A 27,567-nucleotide genomic window follows, 5' to 3' on the forward strand; every position below is an offset into this window, starting at 1 on the left:
TTGGTTAAGTGACAACGACAGTTACCATCATTTATTGAGGACTTCCTAAAATGCCAGGTACTGTGCCAAGGACATTGCATGAATTAGCTCATCTATTTCCCCCTAGTAATCCTGTGACTTGCATTCTGTTTTTATCTCCGTATTACAGCTGAGGATGGGCACAGAGGTGTAAGTGATTGGACCAAAGTCACACGACTGGTATAACAGCGGCTTCTTCACAGGTACGTGGGCGGTTTCTTAATAAAACTGTGTGTACCACATGCTTCATAGGCCCCTAACACGTCCCTAGTGCTTATTTCATGTTAAACACTGCCGTTTCTGTTGTTTTTATCATTACTGTGATCTCGTAGCTTGCTCATTTAAATGACATGCTGATTATCTAACTTACAGTTGAGTAAATCCTGAAGAATCACAGGTTTTTCATTTCTCTTCATTTTCCTGATAGTCTTTTTAAGATCCTACTCTTAACAGAGTAAATTTGGCAAGGACTTCATAGCTTTTATTTTTATTTATTTATTTATTTTTATTTTATTTTTTTAGCAAGAGAGACAGAGACAGGCAAATAGACAGGAAGGGAGACTGATGAGAAGCAGTAACATGCAGTTGAGTCACCTTAGTTGTTCATTGATTGCTTCTCACGTGCTTTGACTGGGGGGCTCCAGCCGAGCCAGTGACCCCTTGCTCAAGCCAGTGACCTAGGGCTCAAGCTAGTGACCATGGGTTCATGTCTATGATCCTGTGCTCAAGCCAGCAATCTCAGGGTTTCGAACGTGGGTCCTCAGCATCAGGTCGACACTCTATCCACTGCACCACCACCAGTCAGGTGACTTTTATAGCTTTTATTTTTTATTTTTTATTTTTTTTCACTTAGAAGAGAGACAGCGAAGACAGACTCCCGCGTGCGCCCCAACTGGTGTCCATCTGGCAAGGGGGTGATGCTCTGCCCACCTAGGGCCCTTGCTCCATTGCAACCAGAGCCATTGTTCAGCACCTGAGGCAGAGGCCATGGAGCCATCCTCAGCACCCGGGGCCAACTCGCTCCAGTCGAGCCATGGCTACAGGAGGGGGAGAAAGAGAGAGAGAGAAGTGAGAGGGGAGGGGTGGAGAAACAGATGGGCGCTTCTTCTGTATGCCCTGACCGGGAATTGAACCCAGGACTTTGACACACCAGGCCAGTGCTCTGCCAATCAGCCAGGGCCACTTTATAGCTTTTAAAATACAGTCATCAATATAGTCAAATTCATAGAGAAAGAATAGTGTCTGGCAGCAGCTGAGGGTAGTTATTGTTTAATGGGTACAGAGTTTCAGTTTGGGATGGTAAAAAATTTCTGGAGATGGATAGTGGTGATGGTTGCACAATAGTGTGAATGCAGTTAATGAACTATCTGCCTAAAATAGTTAAGATGCTAAATTTTTGTGTGTATATTGTGTACAGGAAAAAATTGTCTATGTAACCTTAAATATTATTGCAAAGGAATCAAATTAAGTATGAAAACCAAGAGAGAATAACGTATTTCAGAGGTTAAAGTTGACATTCATATGATAGCACAGCAACCTCTGAAGGCTCCATTGATAGGAGCCATTTATGAGGACAGGTTTTATGTTAGTGAATATTGCTTCCTTTCCTGCTGCTACTAATAAGGTTCCCTAAAAGTGTTCTTTGAGCTGTCTGCTCACTTAATGTTTACAACAGTCCTCTGAGATAGGCACTGTTAATCCCTCCATTTTATAGATGAAAGAATGAAGGTGTGAAGATGTTAATAATTTGCCCGAGATTTCACAGCTAATAAGTAGCAGAGTAGTGCCATTTAGTCCCAGAGGTTACTCTTTCGTGTGTGTGTGTGTGTGTGTGTGTGTGTGTGAGTCAGAGATGGAAGCAGGAAGGGAGAGATATGAGAAGCATCAACTCGTAGTTGTGGCACCTTAGTTGTTTATTGATTGCTTCTCATATGTGCCTTGGCCAGGGGCTCCAGTCGAGCCAGTGAGCCCTTGCTCAAGCCAGCAACCTTGGGCTAAAGCCAGTGACCTTGGACTTCAAGCCAGTGACCTTTAGGATCAAGCTGGTGAAGGAGGATTAGCCTGCACACAAGCTGGCGACCTCAGGGTTTTGAGCCTGGGACCTCAGAATCCCAGATTGATGCTCTATCCACTGTGCCACCACCTGTCAGGCCCAGGGGTTACTCTCTTAATGTGGGTACAGTGGTCCCTTATCTATCGCGGAGGTTCGGTTCCAGAACCCCCCAATAGGCAAAAATCTGTGAAGTAGTGCCTTTATATTTATTTTATTATTTATATATATTTTAAGGCTTTATAAACCCTCCCCACACTCCTATAAACCTTTCCCACACTGTTATTAACCTTTCCCACACTTATTTTGCTTATTTTACTGCAAAAATAATTAAAATAATAAATATATATATAAATACCTATATATTGCAAAATCTTGTGACATAGCGAAAAATCTGCGATACTAAATTAGATATATACAATTTAAAAATCCGTGATACAGTGAAATTGCGAAAAGGGTACCACGATACGGTGAGGGACGACTATACTTTACTCTGTTTCCACTCTCCCAGAATCACACTCATACCACGAGAGCTACATGAACTTGTATTAGAGCCACCATGTGTGGTTGGGAGAGTTGTTCACTGTGCAGGGGCTCTTGGCTGAAGTGAAAGTGGTCCCCGGATCCCAGTCCTGTCTTTATTCATCAGGTTACCCCCAGGAGGGGGCCATTGCTTTTTCACGTTTAGCAGCCATATGAGCTAGTGACATCCTTGGCCAGAATCTAATGGCTTTTTTTCCTTTCCCCTTGTGCCTCCCCAAGACTCAGCCCTTCCCCAGAAGGAGAAGGCAACAGAATGACCAAATTCAAGGTGAGTTGGGTTTGCCAGTTTAGGTTTTAGATTGTCATCTCATTTCTCTATGATTAGACACATTCTGTACCTTTTTCTGGGGAAGGATTTAAGAAAACAGTAGACATTTGGGACCCTCGTGTGTGAGATGATCACTACTTTTTATTTTACTGTAGTTTAATTTTTGTTGTTTTATCACTTTATAATTTCAAAATAAGATCAGAGTAGAATAGTCTGTAGCAGTGAAAAATAAATACTGGTTACTACTGTTTTTCTTTTAAAATGTTTTTATTTTCTCATGTTCTTTTTCTCACATGCATTCATAACTCTATATTTGTAATTATTGTATAGTTAAAATTCTCAAATACTGTCTTTTCTCATTAATATTATATACCCTATGTTTCTTATTTTTTTAGGTGAGAGGAAGGGAGATAGTGAGGCAGACTCCCACATGTGCTTTGACCAGGATCCAACTAGCAACTCCATCTGGGGCCGATGCTCCAGTACCAAGCAATTTTTAGTGCCTGAGGCTGACCGCTCGGACCAGCTGAGCTATCCTCAGTGCTTGGGGCTAAGACTCGAACCAATCAAGCCAGTGGCTGCAGGAAGGAAAGAAGGAGAGGAAGAGGGAGAGAGAGGGATAAAGACACAGATGATCATTTCTCCTGTGTGCCCTAACTAGAAATTGAACCTGGGACGTTCATACACTGGGTTGACACTATTCACTGGGCCATTGGCCAGGGCCAATATACCATACAATTAATTTTTTTTCCATTGATGAGAGAGAGAGAGAGAGAGAGGCATTAACTTTTTGTTCCACTTAGTTCCATTTAATTTTGCACTCATTGATTGCTTCTCATTTGTTCCTTGTCTTGGGGTCAAACCTGTGACCTCAACATGCCTGGATGATGCTTCATGCCTGCTTAGTCTCCTAGCCAGGGCCTGTACCCTGCATTTTTTTTTTTTTGTATTTTTTCTGAAGCTGGAAATGGGGAGAGACAGTCAGACAGACTCCCGCATGTGCCCGACCGGGATCCACCCAGCACGCCCACCAGGGGCGACGCTCTGCCCACCAGGGGGCGATGCTCTGCCCCTCCGGGGCGTCGCTCTGCCGCAACCAGAGCCACTCTAGCGCCTGGGGCAGAGGCCAAGGAGCCATCCCCAGTGCCCGGGCCATCCTTGCTCCAATGGAGCCTCGGCTGCAGGAGGGGAAGAGAGAGACAGAGAAGAAGGACGGGGGGGGGGGGGGGGGGTGGAGAAGCAAATGGGCGCTTCTCCTATGTGCCCTGGCCGGGAATCGAACCCGGGTCCCCTGCACACCAGGCCAACGCTCCACCGCTGAGCCAACCGGCCAGGGCCTACCTTGCATTTTTAATGGCAACATATATTCCCTTGACTTGATGAACTCTGTGTGTATCTCATAACTATTCCCAATTCATGGACATATAGGTAGTTTAGAATTTTTCCTGTTTTAATGCACATTGTATTAACAGTTTTCCTGATATAACCGTTCTTCTCAAAAGGGAATTTGGAAGAGTTTACCATTTTTTGTTTTTAATATTTTAGGAAGTCCAAATTGAAAAAGCATATTTAATATGCAGAACCTTGGGTGTTTTGTATGTAGAATATTTCAATATGTCTTTGATATTTCACACAGAGAAATGATTATTAAATGTTTGCATGTAAGAAAGCTAGGTTGTTTCTGAGACATATCCTGTGCATGTTTTATTTATTGGTATACATTTTTTATTTATGTATTAATTTATTTTATCAAAGTAATGATGTACTTAATTTTAAAAGTATAGTAGAAGAGTCAAAGTACAAGAGGACTTGCCAGATACATTTCTTACTGCGTTTAGTCTCAGACCAGCCTTAGTAGGCAGCACTTGGTCTCATCTGTATTTTTTTATTACAAAGAAACGGGATTGTAGAATTTCAGAAAACTGCTTAAGGACACACAGAAAATCAAAGATCCAACTGATGCTAGAAGACTCCAAGAATTTTATTTTATTTATTTATTTTTGTTTTTAATTTTTAAATTCTTTTTTAAAGATTTTATTTATTGATTTTAGAGAGAGGAAAGAGAAAGGGGCAGGGGAGGAGCAGGAGGCATCAACTCGTAGTAGTTGATTGTCGTATGTGCCGTCACTGGGCAAGCTCAGGGTTTCACACTGGTGACCTCAGCGTTCCAGGTAGATGTTTTATCCACTGCGCCACCACAGGCCAGCCACCAAGAATTTTACTTGGATAAAGATAGAGAGGCAAGTGAAAAGAATTCTCCAAGCAGGGACTTAGCCCTTTGTATGTGGTGTCAAATTATCCTGGTGGGCAGAAGACTCAACAAATAATACTGCCTTCCCTGGCCACCTTTCATTGGCCCCATCTTCTCTCTGCTGTCTGCTGCACCAGACAATTCTGTATACCAGTGATTCTTTTTTTTTTTTTTAACAGTGATTAAAGCCTTTAAGCAAACTCTTGGTCAATGCAGCAAGAATCCATAAAAGAGTATTGTCCTTAACATGTTCACCAAGTCCAAGTTGGCCCCAACACCTTGCCAAATCCCTGAAAAATGCAACCCAACCCCCATTCAGTCTGTTAGGAGCTGTCACAAGGAGCAGGAGTCCAGGAAAAGTCCACATCCAGGAAAAGTCCACATGGCACTGGAATTGTTGTCACTATTCTATACTTTGCAGCTCACGTCCAAGTCCCAATGACCGCTGCTTCTAGCTGGTAATGATTCAGGTAGACTGGAAAAGCCATCTGCAGCATGTGTAGAGATGAAGCTTCTGTTCTCCTCTGCCTGGAGAAATGAGACCAGGTGCTTTTCCCTGGAGCTCTGTGACTGTGGCTTGGTAAAGAGAACCTTGGGATACACTAAGCAGTCTCAGTGTGGCTTCTTCAGTGTTCCTTGGTTGAAGAGTCCTCTTAGTTTAGTCCAAAGTTGGTTTTTCCAGATGATAGTTCTTAAAATTATTTTGTAATCCACTTTGGTTCTGGGAGGTGGATGTTGGTACGTCTGCCTACTCCAGCGCCATCTTGTCTCTCCACCAGTGATTCTTAATCATGGGCAATTGTGTATCCAGGCAACACCTGGAAACATTTTTGGTGTTACAACTTGAAGGATGCTATGGATATCTAGTGCATAGAACATCAGGATTCTGTTAAACATTCTACAGTGCACAGGACAGCCCCCACAGTGAAGAATTATCTGGCCCAAAATGTCAAGGATGAAAAATCTTGGCTGTACACAAAGCTCCACAAGACTAATAGCAAAATGTAGTTGAAAATACTTATATATGCTAAAGAAACAAAACTAAAAACCTCTAGTAGAAATTTTACAGAGTCATAAAATAAAATACCCCAACTGGATCATGTATGTGGTGACATCAGAGAAACGGTGGTGTGAGAGATACTCCCGATCTCTTCCCTTGAAATTTCAACATTCTACAACTTTATGCAGAGGAAAAACCCCAGATGAACCTGAAATATACACACACCAAATAGACAAAGGTGTGATTGCATGAGAAGGGATCAAAAATAGAATCTGCTCGTGGAAGAAAAAAGCTAGAGGACAGAGTTTGTCTCTTTCCTCACTGATCTGAGAGAGTGAGGCACTTTTAGCATGGGCTTTGTTTCGGAGCCTGGAGAAGAGGTGAGGCTGAGAGGAAGGAGCTAAAATAAGGCCAGCAACCAACACTTGGAGCAGGGCTGGTTCCTGGCCTCTCTTGCCACACCTCTTTGCCATCACAGGCAGTGGGTGTGCACAAAATCTATGGCACACTCCCAAGTTTTGCACATGAATAGCCCGTGGACATCAGCCAACGGGGCACTGAGGCATGCTTGATCTGTCTGCACGGCCTGTGCAGTTTGACCTGCATGGCCCGAGGCGTGCTCGGTCTTTGATCTGCACCCCACCTGCTCCCAAAGCTTGGGCACCAGCTCATGACACACAGCTCTTGCCCTGCCCAGGGCTGTGCTCTGAGTGGTATTGGAGGAGGGACCAGGCTGTGTCACCCCAGCCTCCTGGGACCTGCATTGTTCCCCTTGCTGTGCGACCAGTGGCGGTGGCAGATTCCCCTCAGCTGAGTCTCCAGGCTCCTCTCTCCTGTGATAGGCAAAGGTGCCCAGGTGCTTGATCCCCTGCTCTATTGGGATGTGGGTAGGGGTGCCAGAGGATCCAAGACAGCCATTGCTAGAGCCATAAAATTGCAAAGCCCTAACAGGCCCCTCCTACCAATGCATCTATGGCCCTGCCTACATCATTACAGCAGCAATGCCTCAGCAGAACTCCACCCAGGAATCTCAGAGAGACAAATCTTGTATAGCGCCTCCTGCTGTTATTATCTTTTTGTGGTATTTTGCTTGTTTTTTACTTCATTTTTTCCTCAGTTTCTGCTGCTTACTATTTGTAGTTTTTGTTCTACTTATTATTTTTAGAATTTTCACTGTACTTTTTCCATTTTTATTTATTTATTTTTAGTTATCTTGTTAGTGTTATTAACAATACCACTCTCAAATGCCATCAAGGAAAAGGAAATCAAATATGGATATACAAGACAGAGACATAGCTCAGATAGATGATGAAAAATCTTCAGGAAAAAAATCTCAATTACCTGGAAACCTTGGAGCTAAATGACAGAGAATTCAAATTTGAAGTTCTAAAAATACTCAAAAAGACAAGAAAACACTGAATGGCAATTTAGTGAGCTCAAAAAACAACTTAATAAACAAAAAGAGTACTTCACTAAGGAAATTGAAACTATAAAAAAGAACCAGAGATAAAACTCAATACATGAACTGAAAAGTGAGATAACAAGCTTAGCTAATATAACATGCCAGATAGAGGAGAGAATTAGTGACATTGAAAATGGACAACTAGAAATACTACAGAGAGAAGAAGAGAGAGAAAGAGAGACTCACAGATTTTAAAAAATGAGAAAGCCATACAAGAATTGTCTGACTCCATCAGAGAGAACAATATAAGAATAATGGCTATATTAGAAGAAGAAGGGGGGGAAGGAATGGAGAACATTGAAACAAATAATCAATGAGAACTTTCTAAGCCTGTGAAAAGAGTCAGCGCCTCGAATCCAAGAAGCAAACAGAGCACCAAGTTACCTCATCTCAAAGAGACCTACTCCAAGGCACATCGTAATGAAATTATCACAAATCAATAACAAAGAGGATCCTCAAGGCAGCTAGGGAAAAGAAGAATATAACATAAAGGAAGGCCCATTAGGCTATCATCAGATTTCTCAGCAGAAACTCTACAAGCGAGAAGAGATCGGATCCCAACATTTAAAGTACTGAAAGAGAAGAAGTACCAGCCAAGAATACTATATCCATCAAAGCTATTCTTCAAATATGAAGGGGAAATGAAAATATTTACAGACATACAGAATCTGAGGGAATTTATCACCAGAAAACCCCTACTACAGGAAATACTAAAGGGGGTTATCCAACCAGATACAAAAAAACAAAACAAAACTACAAGTAAAAGCTCCAACAAGATCACAATAAAAACAAGGATAATCTGTGACAATAATAACATAAAAGGGGAGAGGATAAACATCAGCAGTAGCAAAGGAGGATGGAGTGCAGAAGCACTCATGAGAGAATGGACTCTAATAAATTATGATAATCTTTCTTTTAATAATCTAATGGTGGCCCTGGCCAGTTGGCTCAGTGGTAGAGCGTCGGCCTGGTGTGCGGAAGTCCTGGGTTCGATTCCCAGCCAGGGCACACAGGAGAAGCACCCATCTGCTTCTCCACCCCTCCCCCTCTCCTTCCTCTCTGTCTCTCTCTTCCCATCCCGCAGCTAAGGCTCCATTGGAGCAAAGATGGCCCAGGTGCTGAGGATGGCTCTATGGCCTCTGCCTCAGGTGCTAGACTGGCTCTGGTTGCAACAGAGTGATGCCTCGGATGGGCAGAGCATTGCCCCCTAGTGGGTGTGCCGGGTGGATCCTGGTCGGGCGCATGTGGGAGTCTGTCTGACTGCCTCCCCATTTCCAGCTTTAGAAAAATACAAAAAATAATAATAATAATCTAATGGTAACCACTCCTGAAAATGCCACTACTGAAACACATAGCTTAAAAAAAAAAAAAGAAACAGAGGACAGAAGTATGAAATTCCACCAAACAAAAACAAATGACAGAAAAACAAAAAAGAATCAAACAAAACACAGTTATCAGAAAGCAGTATATAAAATGGCAATAGGAAATCTTCAAGTATCAATAATTACACTAACTGTAAATGGATTAAACTCTCCAATAAAGAGGCACAGAGTAGCAGATTGGATCAAGAAACAAAACCCAACTGTATGCTGCCTTCAAGAGATACATCTAAGCTACAAGATAAAAATAGATTCAAAATGAAAGGTTGGAAAATGATTCTCCAAGCAAATAATATCCAAAGAAAAGCAGGTGTAGCCATACTCATTTCTGACAATGCTGACTACAAGAAAGCAAAGGTAATCAGAGACAAAGATGGTTATTTCATAATGATAAAAAGGACATTGTATCAAGAAGACACAACACTTCTTACTATATATGCAGCAAACCAGGGAGCACCAAAATATGTAAAACACCTACTAACTGATCTAAAAATACAAACTGACAAAAATACAATCATACATACTTGGAGATCTCAATACACCATTGATGGCTTTAGGTAGTTCATCCAAACAGAAAATCAATAAATAAATACCATTCTTAAATGAAACAATGGACATAATAGACATCCACAGGACATTTTATCCTAGAACGTCAGAGTATACATTTTCCTCCAATGTACATGAAACATTTTCAAGAATAGACCATATGCTGGACCACAAAGCTAACATCAACAAATTCAGAAAGATTGAAATTATACCAAGTGTATTCTCTGACCATAAGGCTTTGAAACTAGAATTCAACTGCAAAAAAATAAGTAAACCCACAAAAATGTGGAAATTAAACAACATACTTCTAAAAAATGACTGGGTCAAAGAAGAATTAAAAGGGATCAAAAGATATATACAGACAAACGAAAAATGACAAAACAACATATCAGAATTTCTGAGATGCAGCAAAAGCAGTAATAAGAAGGAAATTCATATCATTACAGGCTTATATAAAAAAACGAGAGCCCAAGTAAACAACATCACATCTTAAATAACTAGAGAAATAAAGGCAACACAAAGCCAGCAGAAGAAAGGAAATAATAAAAATTAAAGCAGAAATAAATGAAACTGAGAATAGAAAGTTATAGGAAAAAATCAGTACAACAAAGATCAGAAAGGGTGGTTCTTTGAAAAGATCAACAAAATTAACAAACCTGTGGCAAGACTAAAGAAAAAAAGAGAAAGGATTCATATAAACAAAATCTGAAATGAAAGGAGAAATTACCACAGATATCATAGATATACAAAGGATTATTGTAGAATACTATGAAAAACTATATGCCACCAAATTCAACAGTCTGGAAGAAATGGGTAAATTCCTAGAACAATACAATCTTCCTAGATTGAATCACAAAGAAGTAGAAATCCTAAACAGACCCATAAGCAGGGAGGAAATAGAAACAACTATCAAAAACCTCCCCCAAAATAAAATTCCGGGACCAGGCAGCTACACTGGTGAATTCTACCAAACATTCAAAGAAGATTTGGTACCTATCCTTCTCAAAGTCTTCCAAAAAATAGGAAAGAAGCAATACTTTCTAACACATTTTATGAGGTCCACATAACCCTCATACCAAAACCTGGCAAGGACAACACAAAAAAGAAAACTACAGACCAGTATCTCTAATGAACACTAATGTGAAAATCCTAAACTAAATACTAGCAAATCGAATACAACAACACATTAAAAAAAATAATTCATCATGATTAAGTGGGATTCATTCCAGAAGCACAAGGATGGTTCAACATACATAAAATGATTAATGTACTACACTATATCAACAAAGAACAAAAACCATATGATCCTATCAATAGATGCAGAAAAGGCATTTGATAAAATATAATATTTTTTATGTTTAAAACACTCAACAAAATGGGTATAGAAGGAAAATATCTGAACATGATAAAGGCCATTTATGACAAACCATCAGCTAACATCATACTAAGTGGTAAAAAACTAAAGACTTCCTGTAAAATCAGGAACAAGACAAGGCTGCCCACTCTCTCCACTCCTATTTAACCTAGGGCTAGAAGTTCTAGCCGGAACAATCAGACAAGAGGAAGAAATAAAAGGCATTCATATTGGGAAAGAAGTAAAGGTTTCACTATTTGCATATGACATGATCCTGTAGGTAGAAAATCCCAAAGACTTCACAGAAAGGCTATTAGAAACAATAAACCAATACAGTAAAGTCACAGGATACAAAATTAATATACAGAAGTCTGTTGCTTTCTTATATGCCAACAATGAAACTTTCGAAATTGAACTAAAAAAATAATCCCTTTTACAATTGCAACAGCAACAAACAAATACCTAGGAATAAACATAACAAAGAATGTAAAGGGCCCTGGCCGGTTGGCTCAGTGGTAGAGCATCAGCCTGGCGTGCAGGAGTCCCAGGTTTGATTCCCGGCCAGGGCACACAGAAGCGCCCATCTGCTTCTCCACCCCTCCCCCTCTCCTTCCTCTCTGTCTCTCTCTTCCCCTCCCGCAGACGAGGCTCCATTGGAACAAAGTTGGCCCGGGCACTGAGGATGGCTCTGTGGCCTCTGCTTCAGGCACTAGAATGGCTCTGGTCATAACAGCGACACCCCGGATGGGCAGAGCATCGCCCCCTGGTGGGCATGCCAGGTGGATCCTGGTTGGGCACATGCGGGAGTCTGTCTGACTGCCTCCCTGTTTCTGGCTTCGGAAAAACAAAAAAAAGAATATAAAGGACCTATATACTGAAAACTACAAAGCATTATTAAAGGAAATCGAAAAAGACATGACTAAGTGGAAAAATATTCCTTATTCTTGGATAGGAAGAATAAATATAGTTTAAATGGCTATATTGCCCAAAGCAATATACAGATTTAATGCAATTCCCATCAAAATTCCAATGTCATTTTTTAAAGAAATGGAGCAAAAACCATCAGGTTTATATGAAACCATTAATAAAACCCCCAATAACCAAAGTGATCTAAAGGGGAAAAAAAGCTGGAGGCATTTCTATACCTGACTTCAAATTATACAACAGAGCCACGATAATCAAAATAGCATGGTGTTGGCAGAAAAATAGACCAATGAAACAGAATCAAGAGCCCAGAAATAAAACCACATATATATGGTCAAATCTTTCATAAAGGAGCCAAAAACACACCATGGAGAAAAGGAAGCCTATTCAATAAATGGTGCTGGGAAAATTGGAAAGCCACGTGCAAAAGAATGAAACTTGACTTTTTGCACAAAAATTAATTCAAAATGAATCAAAGACCTAAATATAAGATCTGAAACAATAAATTACATAGAAGAAAACATAGGTACTAAATTCATTGACCTTGGCCGTAGGGAACATTTTATGAATTTTACCCCAAAGACATGGGAAGTAAAGGCAAAGATAAATGAATGGGACTACATCAGACTAAGAAGCTTCTGCACAGCAAAAGAAACCGACAAAAAACACAGCCAACTAAATGGGAGATGATATTTTCATACAACAGCTCAGATAATGGGTTAATATCCAAAATATATAAGGAACTCACAAAACTCAGCAATGGGATACCACCTCACACCTTGTTAGATTGGCTATTATCAACAAGACAGGTAATAACAAGTGTTGGAGAGGCTGCAGAAAAAAGGGAACCCTCATTCACTGTTGGTGGGAATGTAAACTAGTACAACCATTATGGAATAAAGTATGGTGGTTCCTCAAAAACTTAAGAATAGAACTGTCATATGACCCAGCAATCCCGCTACTGAGCACCCCCAAAACTCGAAAACATTGGTATATAAAGACACATGTACCCCCATGTTCATTGCAGCATTGCCCACGGTGTCCAAGACATGGAAACAACCAAAATGCCCTTCAATAGAGGATTGGATAAAGAAGATGTGGTACATATATACAATGGATTACTACTTAGCTATAAGAAACGATGACATAGTATCATTTATGACAACATGAATGGACCTTGATAACATTATACTGAGTGAAATAAGTAAATCAGAAAAAGCTAAGTGGGACACAAAATTGAGACTCCTAGACATAGATAAGAGAGCAGTGGTTACCAGGGGGAGGGGAAGGGAGGAGAAGAAAGGGGTAGGGTGGGGCAGGGCCATAAAGAGAAACAAATAGGTGTAACAGAGTATGATTTTACTTTGGCTGATGGATATACAACATAATCAACTGTCCAAATGATGTGGAGATGTTTTCTCTTAATCTATGTAGTGTAGTTGACCAGTGTCATCTTGTTAAATTTAATTGTCTGAAAGAAATTAAAAAAATAACAACCCAAATGGAATAGAAGCAAGAACTATTAACAAACAGGTACTAAAGAAAAAGTGAAGATGGTCAGTAAATAGATGAGAATATGATGAGTTTATTTATTTATTTATTTTGACAGAGACAGAGAGAGAGGGACAGATAGGGACAGACAGGAAGGGAGAGAGATGAAAATCATCAATTATTCGTTGTGGCACCATAGTTGTTCATTGATTGCTTCTCATATGTGCCTTGACTGGGGGGCTACAGTAGAGCAAGTGACCCCTTGCTCAAGCCACTGACCTTGGGCTTCAAGCCAGCAACCTTTGGGCTCAAGCCAGCGACCATGGGATCATGTCTATGATTCCACGCTCAAGCTAGTGACCCCGTGCTTAAGCTGGTGAGCCCATCCTCAAGCCGGCAACCCGAGGTATCAAACCTGGGTCCTCCATGTTCCAGTCCGAGGCTCTATTCATTGTGCCACTGACTGGTCAGACTGATGAGCTTATTAATTGTCAAATAAGTGCAAATAACCAAAGTAAGTTTTTATTGGCCAGATTACCTAGGATTTAAAAACATCAGTTGTATTCAGTGTTGTGTGTGGTATGGAGAATTAGGAAGTAGAAATAGGGCAAGAGTTGAAAAGAAAATCTGCCATTATGCATAATATTTTGCAGTTGCATATTCTTTGATGCTGTAATTTTACTTCTTGGAACTTATCCAGAGACAATCATTAAACAGGGAACTATAGTATCCATGTAAAAACTTTTTTCCCCCTAGCATTTATTATGAAAAGAAAAAGATCTAAAGCATAATATGTATTATTTGGAATGTTTAACAATATTATAGTAAAATTGACTGGTGTCCTAGAACCTGCAACCACTTCATACAGTCTTTACACTTTCCCAGCACTGCCCTCGTCCCAGTAGTGAGGTTGAGGCTACGTGTGTTTGCTGTTGCAGGAGGCGGTGACGTTCAAGGACGTGGCCGTGGTCTTCACGGAGGAGGAGCTGGGGCTGCTGGCCCCGTCCCAAAGGACGCTGTACCGAGACGTGATGCTGGAGAACTTCAGGAACCTGGTCTCTGTGGGTGAGCACGGGCGCTGTGACTGAACTTCAGCCCCTATGGTGTTTGGGTCCCTGGACGTGCAGGGCTCTGGAGCTCTTCAACGGGTTGCCAGTTTTCTAAGCAGCATGAGACACAATGATGGCATTTTTCTGGTCTTCCTGCCCCAGCTGAAGTGTGTTTTATAAATAAAGTATAAACTGACAGTGTGACTGTTATGTTTTTGGCCTTTCCCAAATTGTAATCATCTCCAATAATGGGTCATGGCAGCCATTTAGGAAATTGTGCTAGCATATTTTTACCCTCTTTTATTGAATTGATTGGGGTGACACTGGTTAAGAAAATTATGCAGGTTTCAGGTGCCCCAGTTCCAGAACATATCATCCATATACTAGATTGTGTGTTCCCCACCCCAAGTCCAGTCTCGGTACATCACCATTTATCTATTTATATCCCCCTCACCCTGCTTCCACCTCTCCTCACCCCCCTTCCACCTCTCTCCATCCCCCTTCCACATCTCATCCCCCTTCCACATCTCATCCCCCTTCCACATCTCCCCATCCCCTTTCCACATCTCCCCATCCCCCTTCCACATCTCCCCATCCCCCTTCCACATCTCCCCATTCCCTTTCCACATCTCCCCATCCCCCTTCCACCTCTCCCCATCCCCCTTCCACATCTCCCCATCCCCTTTCCACATCTCCCCATCCCCCTGCCACATCTCCCCATTCCCCTTCCACATCTCCCCATCCCCTTTCCACATCTCCCCATCCCCCTTCCACCTCTCCCCATTCCCCTGCCACATCTCCCCATCCCCCTTCCACATCTCCCCATTCCCCTTCCACATCTCCCCATCCCCTTTCCACATCTCCCCATTCCCCTTCCACATCTCCCCATTCCCCTTCCACATCTCCCCATCCCCTTTCCACATCTCCCCATCCCCCTTCCACCTCTCCCCATTCCCCTGCCACATCTCCCCATCCCCCTTCCACATCTCCCCATCCCCCTTCCACATCTCCCCATCCCCCTTCCACATCTCCCCATCCCCTTTCCACATCTCCCCATCCCCCTGCCACATCTCCCCATTCCCCTTCCACATCTTCCCATCCCCCTTCCACATCTCCCCATCCCCCTTCCACCTCTCCCCATTCCCCTGCCACATCTCCCCATCCTCCTTCCATCTCTCCCCATCCCCCTTCCACATCTCCCCATCCCCCTTCCACATCTCCCCATCCCCCTTTCCACATCTTCCCATCCCCCTTCCACATCTCCCCATTCCCCTTCCACATCTCCCCATCCCCCTTCCACATCTCCCCATCCCCCTTCCACCTCTCCCCATTCCCCTGCCACATCTCCCCATCCCCCTTCCACATCTCCCCATCCCCCTTCCACATCTCCCCATCCCCCTTCCACCTCTCCCCATCCCCCTTCCACCTCTCCCCATCCCCCTTCCACCTCTCCCCATTCCCCTGCCACCTCTCCCCATCCCCCTTCCACATCTCCCCATCCCCCTTCCACCTCTCCCCATTCCCCTGCCACATCTCCCCATCCCCCTGCCACATCTCCCCATCCCCTTTCCACATCTCTCCATCCCCCTTCCACATCTCCCCATCCCCCTTCCACCTCTCCCCATCCCCCTTCCACCTCTCCCCATTCCCCTGCCACATCTCCCCATCCCCCTGCCACATCTCCCCATCCCCCTGCCACATCTCCCCATCCTCCTTCCACATCTCCCCATTCCCCTGCCACATCTCCCCATTCCCCTGCCACATCTCCCCATCCCCTTTCCACATCTCCCCATTCCCCTTCCACATCTCCCCACCCCCTGCCACATCTCCCCATCCCCTTTCCACATCTCCCCATCCCCCTTCCACCTCTCCCCATTCCCCTGCCACATCTCCCCATCCCCCTTCCACATCTCCCCATTCCCCTGCCACATCTCCCCATCCCCCTGCCACATCTCCCCATCCCCCTTCCACATCTCCCCATTCCCCTGCCACATCTCCCCATCCCCCTTCCACATCTCCCCATTCCCCTGCCACATCTCTCCATCCCCCTTCCACATCTCCCCATCCCCCTTCCACCTCTCCCCATTCCCCTTCCACCTCTCCCCATCCCCCTTCCACATCTCCCCATTCCCCTGCCACATCTCTCCATCCCCCTTCCACATCTCCCCATTCCCCTGCCACATCTCCCCATCCCCCTGCCACATCTCCCCATCCCCCTTCCATCTCTCCCCATTCCCCTGCCACATCTCCCCATCCCCCTGCCACATCTCCCCATCCCCCTTCCATCTCTCCCCATTCCCCCTGCCACATCTCCCCATCCCCCTGCCACATCTCCCCATCCCCCTTCCATCTCTCCCCATTCCCCTGCCACATCTCCCCATCCCCCTTCCACATCTCCCCATCCCCCTTCCACATCTCCCCATCCCCCTGCCACATCTCCCCATCCCCCTTCCACATCTCCCCACCCCCTGCCACATCTCCCCATCCCCCTTCCACATCTCCCCATCCCCCTGCCACATCTCCCCATCCCCCTTCCACATCTCCCCATCCCCCTTACACATCTCCCCACCCCCTGCCACATCTCCCCATCCCCCTTCCACATCTCCCCATTCCCCTTCCACATCTCCCCATCCCCCTTCCACCTCTCCCCATTCCCCTTCCACATCTCCCCATCCCCCTGCCACATCTCCCCATCCCCCTTCCACCTCTCCCCATTCCCCTTCCACATCTCCCCATCCCCCTGCCACATCTCCCCATCCCCCTGCCACATCTCCCCATCCCCCTTCCACCTCTCCCCATCCCCCTGCCACATCTCCCCATCCCCCTTCCACATCTCCCCATGCCCATCCCCCTCCCACCTCTCCCATCCCCCCCCACCTCTCCCCATCCCCCAACACGCCACCCCAGCAGTCACCACAGTGGTGTCGGTGTCCATGAGTTTTTTCTCTCTTTTTTCTCTTTTGCTCTATCCCTCCACCTCCCTCACCCATCCCTGCACTGACAGCTGTCAGCCTGCTCTCTCTGGATGAGTCTGTCTCTATTTTATTTGTTAGTTTATTTTGTTCATCAGATTCCACGTGTGTGAAGTCATATGTGTGCCAGTATTTCTTAAAATAAATTAAAATAGCCGGTGTCACAGTCCAGTAGCTGCACATGGCAAGAAACACTGCAGCCTGTGCTGAGGGCAGTGTGAGCGATGATGGGGAGGGTGTGATGGAAACAGACATTTCTTTTCTATTTTAACAGTCTTATTGACATAATTTACGTACACATACCCTACCCTACCATACAATTCACCCATTAAAATATACCTACAATTCAGTAGCTTTTTTTTAGATTTTTTATTTATTTTTACGGGGGGGGGGGGGGAGAAGGGAGGAGGAGCAGGAAGCACCAACTCCCATATGTACCCTGACCAGGCAAGCCCGGGGTTTCGAACCAGCGACCACAATGTTCTAGATTGATACTTTATCTACTGTGCCACCACAGGTCAGGCCATTAGTTTTTTGGGGTTTTTTTTCTCTCCCAGTAATTTATACCTCCCTCTACATATCCTGGGTTTTTGCATAAAACGTATTTCCTCTGGTGGCTCATAACTAACAGTTTGATGTCCTGAAGGTGATGCAATGAGAAATCACATTTTTTTAGTAATTTTGACTTTTACTGTATTAATTTGAAATGTTTGTCGTTGCCTTTTCACAGGACACCAGTCCTTCACAGCAGGTGGAACCCCCCAGTCAGAGAGGGAAGAAAAGCGCTGGGCGGTGCGGACAGCAGCCCAGAGCCACCCCCCAGGTGAGCTGCTTCTGTCACCTCCACCCCGTGACGCTCGCCCGAGTCGTGCCTCGTGTGCGGATTTCTGTGGCCATCTTTGTATCGCTCTCACTGTTCTGTTCTGCATTTTCATAATCAGTTCTCCCCTCGAAGCGATTTCTTATGAATGTTTGTCCGATCTTGTCAGTCCTTGCTCAGAACCTCTACTAGCTTCTGATCTGATCCAGGGACAATCCAAGTGCACAGAGTTGCTTAAATGTTCCCCGTGGCTGCTGCTCCCTCTCCCAACCCCTCTGTAAACGTGACTGGGCACTTTCCCCCTTGTCAGGCTGTTCCACCCAGTTTTGCCTCTTGTCTGTCTCCCTCTTCTTGTTCCTTCTGTCAGGAGCATTGTTTCCCTGCATTTTCCCGGCCCCTCCCTCCCTTCACTCAGGGCTTTTCTCAGATGTTAACCTCATAATAAAGGCCTCCCTTGACCTCTCAGTTCATAATACTGTCTTCCTCCACTCCCTAACCTTACCCTGTCTTAGTTGATATCTGAGCATTGATCACCCCTTACCATATTAAGATGTATTTTATCTTACTGTAGTTCCACTGGGAAATAATCTCAGGAGAGGAGAAATTCTGTTTTCTATTTTTTTTTTTTTTTGTATTTTTCTTAAGTGGGAAGTGAGGAGGCAGAGAGATAGACTCCTACATGCGCTAGACCAGGATCCACCTGGCAAGCCCACTAGGGGGCGATGCTCTGCCCATCTGGGCCATTGCTCTGTTGCAGCTGTAACCATTCTAGCACCTGAAGTTGGAGGCCATGGTGCCATCCTTAGCGCCCGGGCCAACTTTGCTCCAATGGAGCCTTGGCTGCAGGAGGGAAAGAGAGAGATAGAAGAGTGAGTGGGAAGGGTGGAGAAGCTTCTCCTGTGTGTCTGACCAGAAATTGAACCCAGAACATTCACACACCGGGCCAAAACTCTACCACTAAGCCCACTGGCCAGGGCCTGTTTTCTTTATAGCTGTGTCCTCAGTATATGGAACAGACTTGGAAAAGGGCTGGTATGCTATAAATATTTATCGAATGAATGAATGAATGAATGAATGAGTAAATAATGTTTAGTGTACCTTTCTCCATCAATCTCTGAGATCCTTAAAATATGGTAATCAAAAATGTGTGATGAGCCTGACCAGGCAGTAGTGCAGTGAATAGAGTGTTGACTTCAGATACTGAGGACCCAGGTTCAAAATTCCAAGGTTTCCGGTTTGAGCACGGGTTTATTAGCTTGAGTGTGGGATAGACATGGCCCCATGGTCACTGGCTTGAGCCCAAAGTTGCTGTCTTGAGCAAGGGGTCACTGGCTCAGCTGGAGCCCCCCCCCCCCCATCAAGGCACATACGAGAAAGCAACCAATGAACAACTAAAGGGCTGCAACTACAGGTTGATGTTTCTCATCTCTCTTTCTTCCTGTCTGTCTGTCCCTGTCTGTCCCTCACTATCTCTCCCTAAAAAAAAATGTGTGATGAAGGCATAGTTTAGAACAGCCACCCCCCCCCCCCCCGCCACTAGTGAGTATCTAGTTTTATTAGATGGTTTTGGATATATGTAGTTATGTATCTATTAATCCATAGCAATCGAAAGCTTAGCTTTTTACCTATAACCGAATTGATTATTGTTTTCCCCGGTGGCTTTCCTGCAGCTTTAGTAGTTAATTCTACTGTCTTGATAAAAACCTGCTTTTTATTTTATTGTCATTTACTTCTTAATTGAATTTATTGAGGTGGTACTAGTTAAAGAACTGCTTTTTAGAATGAAGTTTCTTGATAACCATTTTACACAGGGGTACCTTTACTGCTTACAAAGCACTTCTGATATTTCTCTATTTTGGTAATGCTCGTCAAAAGCTGCTAAATTCATTTCAAACTCTCTAAGTCCTGCCTTCAGCTTGAAAAACAATGGTGTGGTCCATAAAGAAAAATGTATCATATTCATCACTCTGACAATCTACTTTCACAGGGGCTCTAAATATTTCTTGGGGCTCTAAATATTGACTCCTACTTGAAAAAGGGAAAAATTTACACACACAGGAAGGAAGTACAAAAATTAGAGAAGCCAGCAGTCCATAGGCCCTGTGGCCACTTTCATTTTTATGTTTTTTCCCCCCTGAGTGATTTCTGCCATGACTTTGTGATCAGCGTGATTTTCTCATCAGCCACATCTACTTAGTTTAGCCCTATGCCTGATGAGGCTGTATAACTTTGTAGCAAAGTTGCTGTCTCCAACCTCTTTCCCATTATTTTCAAGTAACTTGAAAAAGCTCTTTTACTTTTGGAAAGCAGCTCAGCCCTGGCCTGTTGGCTTAGCTGTAGAGCATCGGCCTGGTGTGTGGAAGTCTCAGGTTGGATTCCTGGCCAGGGCACACAGGAGAAGCACCCATCTGCTTCTCCACCCCTCCACCTCTTCTCACGTTCTCTCTCTCTCTCTCTCTCTCTCTCTCTCTCTCTCTCTTCCTCTTCTCCTCTCCTCATCCCCCTACCGCAGCCATGGCTCAAATGAGCAGGTTGGCCCTGGGCACTGAGGATGGCTCCGTGGCCTCTGCCTCAGTCACTAGAATAGCTCGGCTGCTGAGCAACAGAGCAGCAGCTCCAGTTGGGCAGAACATCAGCCCCAGACAGGGGTTGCCAAGGGTTGCCAGGTGGATCCCAGTCGGGGCTCGGGGGAGTCTGTCTCTCTGCCTCCCTGACTCTCACTTCATAAAAAAGAGAAATTAATAGTAAAGCAGCTCAGACACTGACGAAGAAGTTAACTGGGATTTATGTACCCACTCAGCATATATTTATTGCACACTGTGTCAGGCAGTGTCCTGGGAATGGTAAGAAAGCAGTGAACAATATAAAATGCTCGCCCTCACGGATATTGCTGCAAGTGGGGGAATATGAAGAACACAGGTATGTCGGATGGTAATGTGGGTTGTTGATAAAGCAGGGCAAGGTGAATGGCGAGTGCCAGGGCTGTGGGTGTCCAGGGCACAGGGAGAAGTTACTGTTTGCTTTTGGGTGGTAGAAGGCCTCACTGATGAGGTGTTATGTGAAGAGAGACCTGAATAGAAGTAAGTAGCAAGCTGTCTGGGTAGTTGGTAGAGCAGAGTTCCAAGAACATAACCCTTCTGGCCAGTGTTGACTTTGAGAATCTAGTCTATGTCCTACTTATGTCATAAAAGATTAGCTTTTCATTTTTTACCTTTTCTCCTGCTTCGGGTTATAGGAACTTTAATTGCTACGAGTTTGAGAACAGTGTATGTTATTACTGTAAACCTGCCCCCCATCCCAGTTGTTCTCCTGAAGAATGTTTCCCAGCAGGAGGTGAAGGACCACTCTGCTCACACTCTGAACTTGAGGCATTTGGGTGCTAAGGTGTTTTCTCCCAAACATGGCTTTCCAACCAGCCCGGTGCCTTAGTGGCTCCTAACACTATCTGGGGACATCTGATAATCTGTCTGTTAGGATTTCACTAGACATTTTGAGCATTTTGGTCAGATGTGCATGCAGTAGGGCAGAAAACAAGGCTTTTAGTTAAGATACAGCTTCATCAAGATTCTCTAAGAAGTATTTTTCTTTTTCTTTTTCTCAAAACAGAATTGTAAAAACTATATTTGTTACACTGTGTATAAACTTTTTTTTTCTTTTTCTGTGACAGAGACAGAGGGACAGATTGGGACAGACAGGAAGGGAGAGAGATGAGAAGTATCAATTCTTTATTGTGGCATCTTAGTTGTTCATTGATTGCTTTCTCATATGTGCCTTGAAGGCCAGGCGGGGGGTAGTTACAGCAGAGCAAGTGACCCCTTGCTCAAGCCAGCGATCTTGGGCTTCAAGCCATTGACCTTTGGGCTCAAGCCATCGACCATGGGGTCATGTCTATGATCCCACGCTCAACCAGCGACCCCATGCTCAAGCCAGGTGAGCCCACGCTCGAGCCAGTGACCTTGGGGCTTTGAACCTGGATCCTCTGCATCCCTGTCTGATGTTCCATCCACTGTGCCACTGCCCAGTCAGGCTATAAACCTTTTATACTAAATATCTTTTTATACTATATTCTTCTCAAAGATGTTCTAGTATTTCTGAGGCCTCTTCTGTATGTGTTATGTAAAGTGAAACCATTTTGAAAAAGCAGCAACTTAAGGAAGCCAACCCTAATGGTTCATTAAAGCATTTCCCTGTTTTTATTTTTAAATCATAGGGTTCTGCTTTTGTATAAATTTTGTATATCTGGCAATGTAAAATACTGACACGTTTTTAAAAACAAAAATGAAATAGCAATTCAGAGTCCTTTTGATTCAATGCTCTTACTTTTTTTTTTGTATTTTTCCAAAGTGAGAAGGGGGGGGGTGCAGACAGACAGACTCCCGCATGCGCCCAACTGAGATCCACCTGGCATGCCCACTAGGGTGTGATGCTTTGCCCTGCTGCAATCGCAGCCATTCTAGCACCTGAAGTGGAGGCCATGGAGCCATCCTCAGTGCCCGGGGCCAACTTTGCTCCAATGGAGCCTTGGCTGTGGGAGGGGAAGAGAGAGACAGAGATAAAGGAGAGGGGGAGGGGTGGAGAAGCAGATGGGCGCTTCTCCTGTGTGCCCTGGCCGGGAATCTAACCTGGGACTTCCACGGTCAGGCCGACGCTGTACCACTGAGCCAGCTGGCCAGGACCTTGCTCTTACGTTTTTTAAAAAGAGAAAACATAGTCCAAGACTCAGAGTTTTGAGTGGTTGGCATGCCCCACTTCATTTTACTTTTTGCCTGGCTGCCTGTATGCTGGCGACAACGTACCTGAGCTGTGTGTGCTGCCGCCACTGCCGCAGCCATTTGGTGATGCAAGAATCGCAACTGAACTGCCTGTGTCTGCATATAACTTCCTTCTCCACAGAGATTAATAACAGCAGCAGGCGGAGCAGATAAGGCCTCTTCTTGACTGGTTGAGCCTTGTTCAGAAGCCTGTCCCCTGACTGCTGAGGACTAGGAGTTGTGGGCTGCTCAGGTTGTGGAGGTGTCAAGAAAGTGTCTTTCTTGTTCTGTAGGCACCAAATTTCTAACCTGTAGCTCATTTATGAAACTCAGTATGTTCTAAGTGGGTCTAGTTCAGGGGTCTCAAACTCGCGGCCCACGGGCCGCATGCGGCCCGCCCACCAATTTTGTGCAGCCGCAGACTGGCCCGCAGACTAATCCACGAAGTTTGATTAGTCTGCGGGCCGCACAAAATTGGTGGGCAGGCCGCGAGTTTGAGACCCCTGGTCTAGTTGATACATAGTGAATGGAAGCCTGGTGGGCCGTCTCTTGGTTTCCAGAGTCACGTAAATGAACATGTTACGTGATGATAAAAATGGAACTTTCTGCCCTGGCCAGATGGCTCAGTTGGTTAGAGCAGCATCCCGAAGCACAGAGGTGGCAGGTTCGATCCCCAGTCAGGGCACATACAAGAGCAGATTGATGTTCCCATCTCTTTCCCTTCCTATCTTGCTAAAATGAATTTAATATATATATATATATATATATATATATATATATTTAAAGAAATTGTTTAAAAAATGGAACTTTCTCCTGATTCAATAAAACCTTAGGATATAGGCCTAAGTCTGTAACCTTGACATTTCTGAACAAAGCATTCACCAAATTCTCCTTATTCTTTTAGGAGACAAGAATCTAAATAATGTGGAGATTATTCAAGAAGTTGGATTAAGAAGAATTTCACATGAAGAATTTTTCTGCTCACAAATTTGGCAACAGGTTACCATGGATTTAATCAGATGTCAGGAATCCATAATTAATATTCAAGGAACTGGCTCTCAGCTGGAAAAACAAGGTGATGCCCTCTATAGATGTGAGGGATTTGGTAAAGGCTTTGATCAGGGTTCACATCTTCAGGTTCACCACAGGGTCCACGCTGGAAAAAAACCCTACAAAGGAGAGGACTGTGAGAAAGGTTTTATTCAGGACTCTTGTATTCAAATTAATAAGATAGCCCCTGCAAGAGAGAAGCCCTACAAATGTGAAAAATGTGAAAACGCCTTCCGTCGGTTTTCAAGTCTTCAAGCCCACCAGAGAGTGCACAGTAGAGAGAAATCATACAAATATGATACGTCGTGTAAGAGTTTTAGTCAGAGGTCATATCTTCATCAGAGAGTTCCTACAGGAGAAAATGCACACAAATTTGAGGAGTGTGGGAGAAATGTCGGGAAAAGTTCACATTGTCAGTCTTCTGTGATCCAAACATTAGAGAAACCCTATAAATGTGAGGCGTGTGGACTCAGTTTCAGTCAGAGCTCATATCTTCAAGTCCATCAGAGAGTCCACTTGGGAAAGAAACCTTATAAATGTGAAGAGTGTGGGAAGGGCTTCAGTTGGCGTTCACGCCTACAGGCTCATCAGCGAATCCACACGGGCGAGAAACCGTACAAATGTGATGCATGTGGCAAGGGCTTCAGTTACAGCTCACACCTTAACATTCACTGTAGAACCCACACAGGAGAGAAACCATATAAGTGTGAGGAGTGTGGGAAAGGCTTCAGTGTGGGTTCACACCTTCAAGCCCATCAAATAAGCCACACTGGAGAGAAACCATACAAATGTGAGGAGTGTGGGAAGGGCTTCTGTCGGGCCTCGAATCTTCTGGACCATCAGAGAGGCCATACTGGTGAGAAACCATATCAGTGTGATGCATGTGGGAAAGGCTTCAGTCGTAGCTCAGATTTTAACATTCATTTTAGAGTTCATACGGGAGAGAAACCATACAAATGTGAGGAGTGTGGGAAGGGCTTCAGTCAAGCCTCAAATCTTCTGGCCCATCAGAGAGGCCATACTGGAGAAAAACCGTACAAATGTGGCACCTGTGGGAAGGGCTTCAGTCGGAGCTCAGATCTGAATGTCCATTGTAGAATCCATACAGGAGAGAAGCCCTACAAATGTGAGAAGTGTGGGAAGTCCTTTAGTCAATTCTCAAGTCTCCAGGTGCATCAAAGAGTCCACACGGGAGAGAAACCGTATCAGTGTGCTGAGTGTGGGAAGGGCTTCAGTGTGGGTTCACAGCTCCAGGCCCATCAGAGGTGCCACACAGGAGAGAAACCATACCAATGTGAGGAATGTGGGAAGGGCTTCTGTCGGGCTTCAAATTTTCTGGCTCATCGTGGAGTCCACACCGGAGAGAAACCATACCGATGTGATGTGTGTGGTAAGCGCTTCAGACAGAGGTCATACCTGCAAGCCCACCAGAGGGTCCACACTGGAGAGAAACCATACAAATGTGAGGAGTGTGGTAAGGTCTTCAGTTGGAGCTCATACCTGCAAGCCCATCAGAGAGTCCACACTGGAGAAAAACCCTACAAATGTGAGGAGTGTGGGAAAGGCTTCAGTTGGAGCTCAAGTCTTATAATTCATCAGCGAGTCCATGCTGAAGATGAGGGTGATTAAGAACTTCCCCTCATCAGAAAATCCATGCAGGAAAGAAGCTTGATAAAATTACATGTTTTAATACCTCAAAATACCTGAAATAGTTCAGTTATCTGACCTGTTACGGAACATAAAACGTTTGTTTTATGAAAGAGTCGGTATTTCAGGTAGAACTCGACGTGTCAGAGGTTGGGTGACCACACAGCGGAGAAGCCTTATGAGAGTGGGGACATAAGGACTTCATGCAGACTCTTGACATTAATCAGCTCTTACAGAAGGGAGTCTTAGGAAGGATGAGTCTGATCGGAAGTTAACTAAGTACTAAGATGGAAATGCCGGAATCTGTTCCCCAGGCCCAGTGGTCGGCAAACTCACTAGTCAGCAGAGCCTAATATCAACAGGACAACGATTGAAATTTCTTTTGAGAGCCAAATTTTTTTAAACTTAAACCATATAGGTAGGTACATTCCTTATCGAGGTAGCACCCGCACGTGGTATTTTGTGAAAGAGCCACACTCAGGGGGCCAAAGAGCCGCATGTGGCTCATGAGCTGCAGTTTGCTGACCACTGGCCTAGAATATGTGTTAAGAGGGTAGCAACTTTGCTGATGCCAAATCTACTCTGCCTTCTCTGTGCCTGACATGTTGAAGGTGTTCAGTAATTGTTAAAAGAGTAAAAGAGAGAATAGCCATATAATTAAAATTCTTTTTCAGTTTTCATCTCTGAACATTTCTATAAAATTGTACTTAGCAGAGGAATTCTGCAAGGGTTGGGAAACATTTAAATTAGACACACAGGCACAAGTCACCAACATGCAGGTCTTGTGAACTAGTGTTTTATCAAACTGAAGATTGCAACCCAGTTAGTGTCCAGAAATCCATTCAGCTGGTTGTGACCAGTACTTTTGTGAGCTAACAAGGTATAATTCGCATACAATAACATGCATAAATCTCAGGTTTGCAGTTTCATCAATTTTGACAAAGGTGTACACTTGTGTAATTACGAGGACCAATGTGTACAGTTTTCTGTTAAACCAGAATATTTCCTTTTGCACATTTCCAGTCAGTCTGATTTCCAGGAGCAACAAATATCATGTGGATTCAGTATATACTCCTTGTGGTTCATTGATCAGATATATATGGTCATCTCAGTAGATTCAGAGAAAGCATTTGACAAAATTCAACATCCCTTCATGATAAAAGTCCTGAGATAAAAGGCATCAATGAAAATCTTATACACTAACTTTTTAAAATTAAGGAATAATTTATATACAGTAAAATGAAATCTTTGATGTATCATTTTGTGTTTTGGCAAAAGCTTATTGTCATATTATTACAACCACAATAAAAACATTTAACAGTTCCAGCACCCCCCACCCCAAAATTCCTTTTTACTCTTGTAGTCAACCACTCTTCCCATCGTACACCCGACATCCTTAGCAACCACTGACCTGTTTCCTGACTGTATAGTTTACCTTTTCTAGAATGTCATATAAATGGAGTCATACTGTATGTAACCTTTGAAGTCTGGCTTCTTTCACTTAACAGGATTTCTGAGATTCATCAATCTTGAAGTATGTGTCAGTCCTTTCTTTTATTACTGTGGTATTCTTTTATGTGGATGTACCATATTTTGTTTATCCATTTATGACTTCAAGGATATTTGGGTTTTCAGTTTTAGTAATTATGAAGAAAGCAGCTAGCTATAAACCTTCACATACAAGTTTGTACATTAACTTAAGTTTTATTTGTCTTAGTGAACACATAAGAGTGGGATCACTGGGTTGTAGCATAAGAGTATGTTTAACTTTATGAAAAACTGACAAACTTTTCTAAAATGGACATACCATTTTGCATTCCCACCATTAGTGAATATCAGAGTTTTCTTAGCATTTCAATGGGTTTATAGTGGTATCTCATTTTGTTTTTGTTACATTTGTCTAATTACTGTGATGAGCATCTTTGCATGTATGAGTGTTTGCTATCCATATACTCTATTTTCTTGTGTAAACTCTTGCGGGTTTTTTGGTTT

At 43.9% G+C, this 27,567-nt stretch overlaps 2 protein-coding genes and 1 non-coding gene across 3 annotated transcripts in view; all 3 read left to right on the forward strand.

Annotated features, from left to right (window-relative positions):
- The window catches only part of LOC136398986 (zinc finger protein 234-like), a 114,526-nt gene that overhangs the window by 7,426 nt on the left and 79,533 nt on the right, over nucleotides 1-27,567 (forward strand). Inside the window, exons 2-3 of the mRNA XM_066373699.1 lie at nucleotides 149-221; nucleotides 2,831-2,879. Of these exons, the coding sequence (XP_066229796.1) occupies nucleotides 2,865-2,879 (15 nt within the window). The 5' untranslated portion in view covers nucleotides 149-221; nucleotides 2,831-2,864. The remainder of the gene's footprint in view (nucleotides 1-148; nucleotides 222-2,830; nucleotides 2,880-27,567) is intronic.
- On the forward strand, nucleotides 159-27,109 carry ZNF45 (zinc finger protein 45). Its single transcript, XM_066373698.1, has 5 exons — nucleotides 159-221; nucleotides 2,831-2,879; nucleotides 14,225-14,351; nucleotides 18,038-18,130; nucleotides 23,783-27,109. The coding sequence occupies exons 2-5, from the start codon at nucleotides 2,865-2,867 to the stop codon at nucleotides 25,555-25,557; spliced, it is 2,010 nt and encodes a 669-aa protein (XP_066229795.1). The 5' UTR covers nucleotides 159-221; nucleotides 2,831-2,864; the 3' UTR covers nucleotides 25,558-27,109.
- TRNAT-GGU (transfer RNA threonine (anticodon GGU)) lies at nucleotides 8,525-8,600 on the forward strand. The gene has a single exon. It is a non-coding gene; the product is annotated as a tRNA-Thr (tRNA).

This window comes from Saccopteryx leptura, chromosome 3, assembly GCF_036850995.1.
Source record: "Saccopteryx leptura isolate mSacLep1 chromosome 3, mSacLep1_pri_phased_curated, whole genome shotgun sequence".
NCBI lineage: Eukaryota > Metazoa > Chordata > Mammalia > Chiroptera > Emballonuridae > Saccopteryx > Saccopteryx leptura.

Excerpts from the sequence above, each read along its gene's own strand:
- ZNF45 (XM_066373698.1), top strand. Across the intron at positions 14,352-18,037 it reads CAGGAACCTGGTCTCTGTGG|GACACCAGTCCTTCACAGCA; the intron begins GTGAGCACGGGC and ends GCCTTTTCACAG. Across the intron at positions 18,131-23,782 it reads AGCCCAGAGCCACCCCCCAG|GAGACAAGAATCTAAATAAT; the intron begins GTGAGCTGCTTC and ends TTATTCTTTTAG.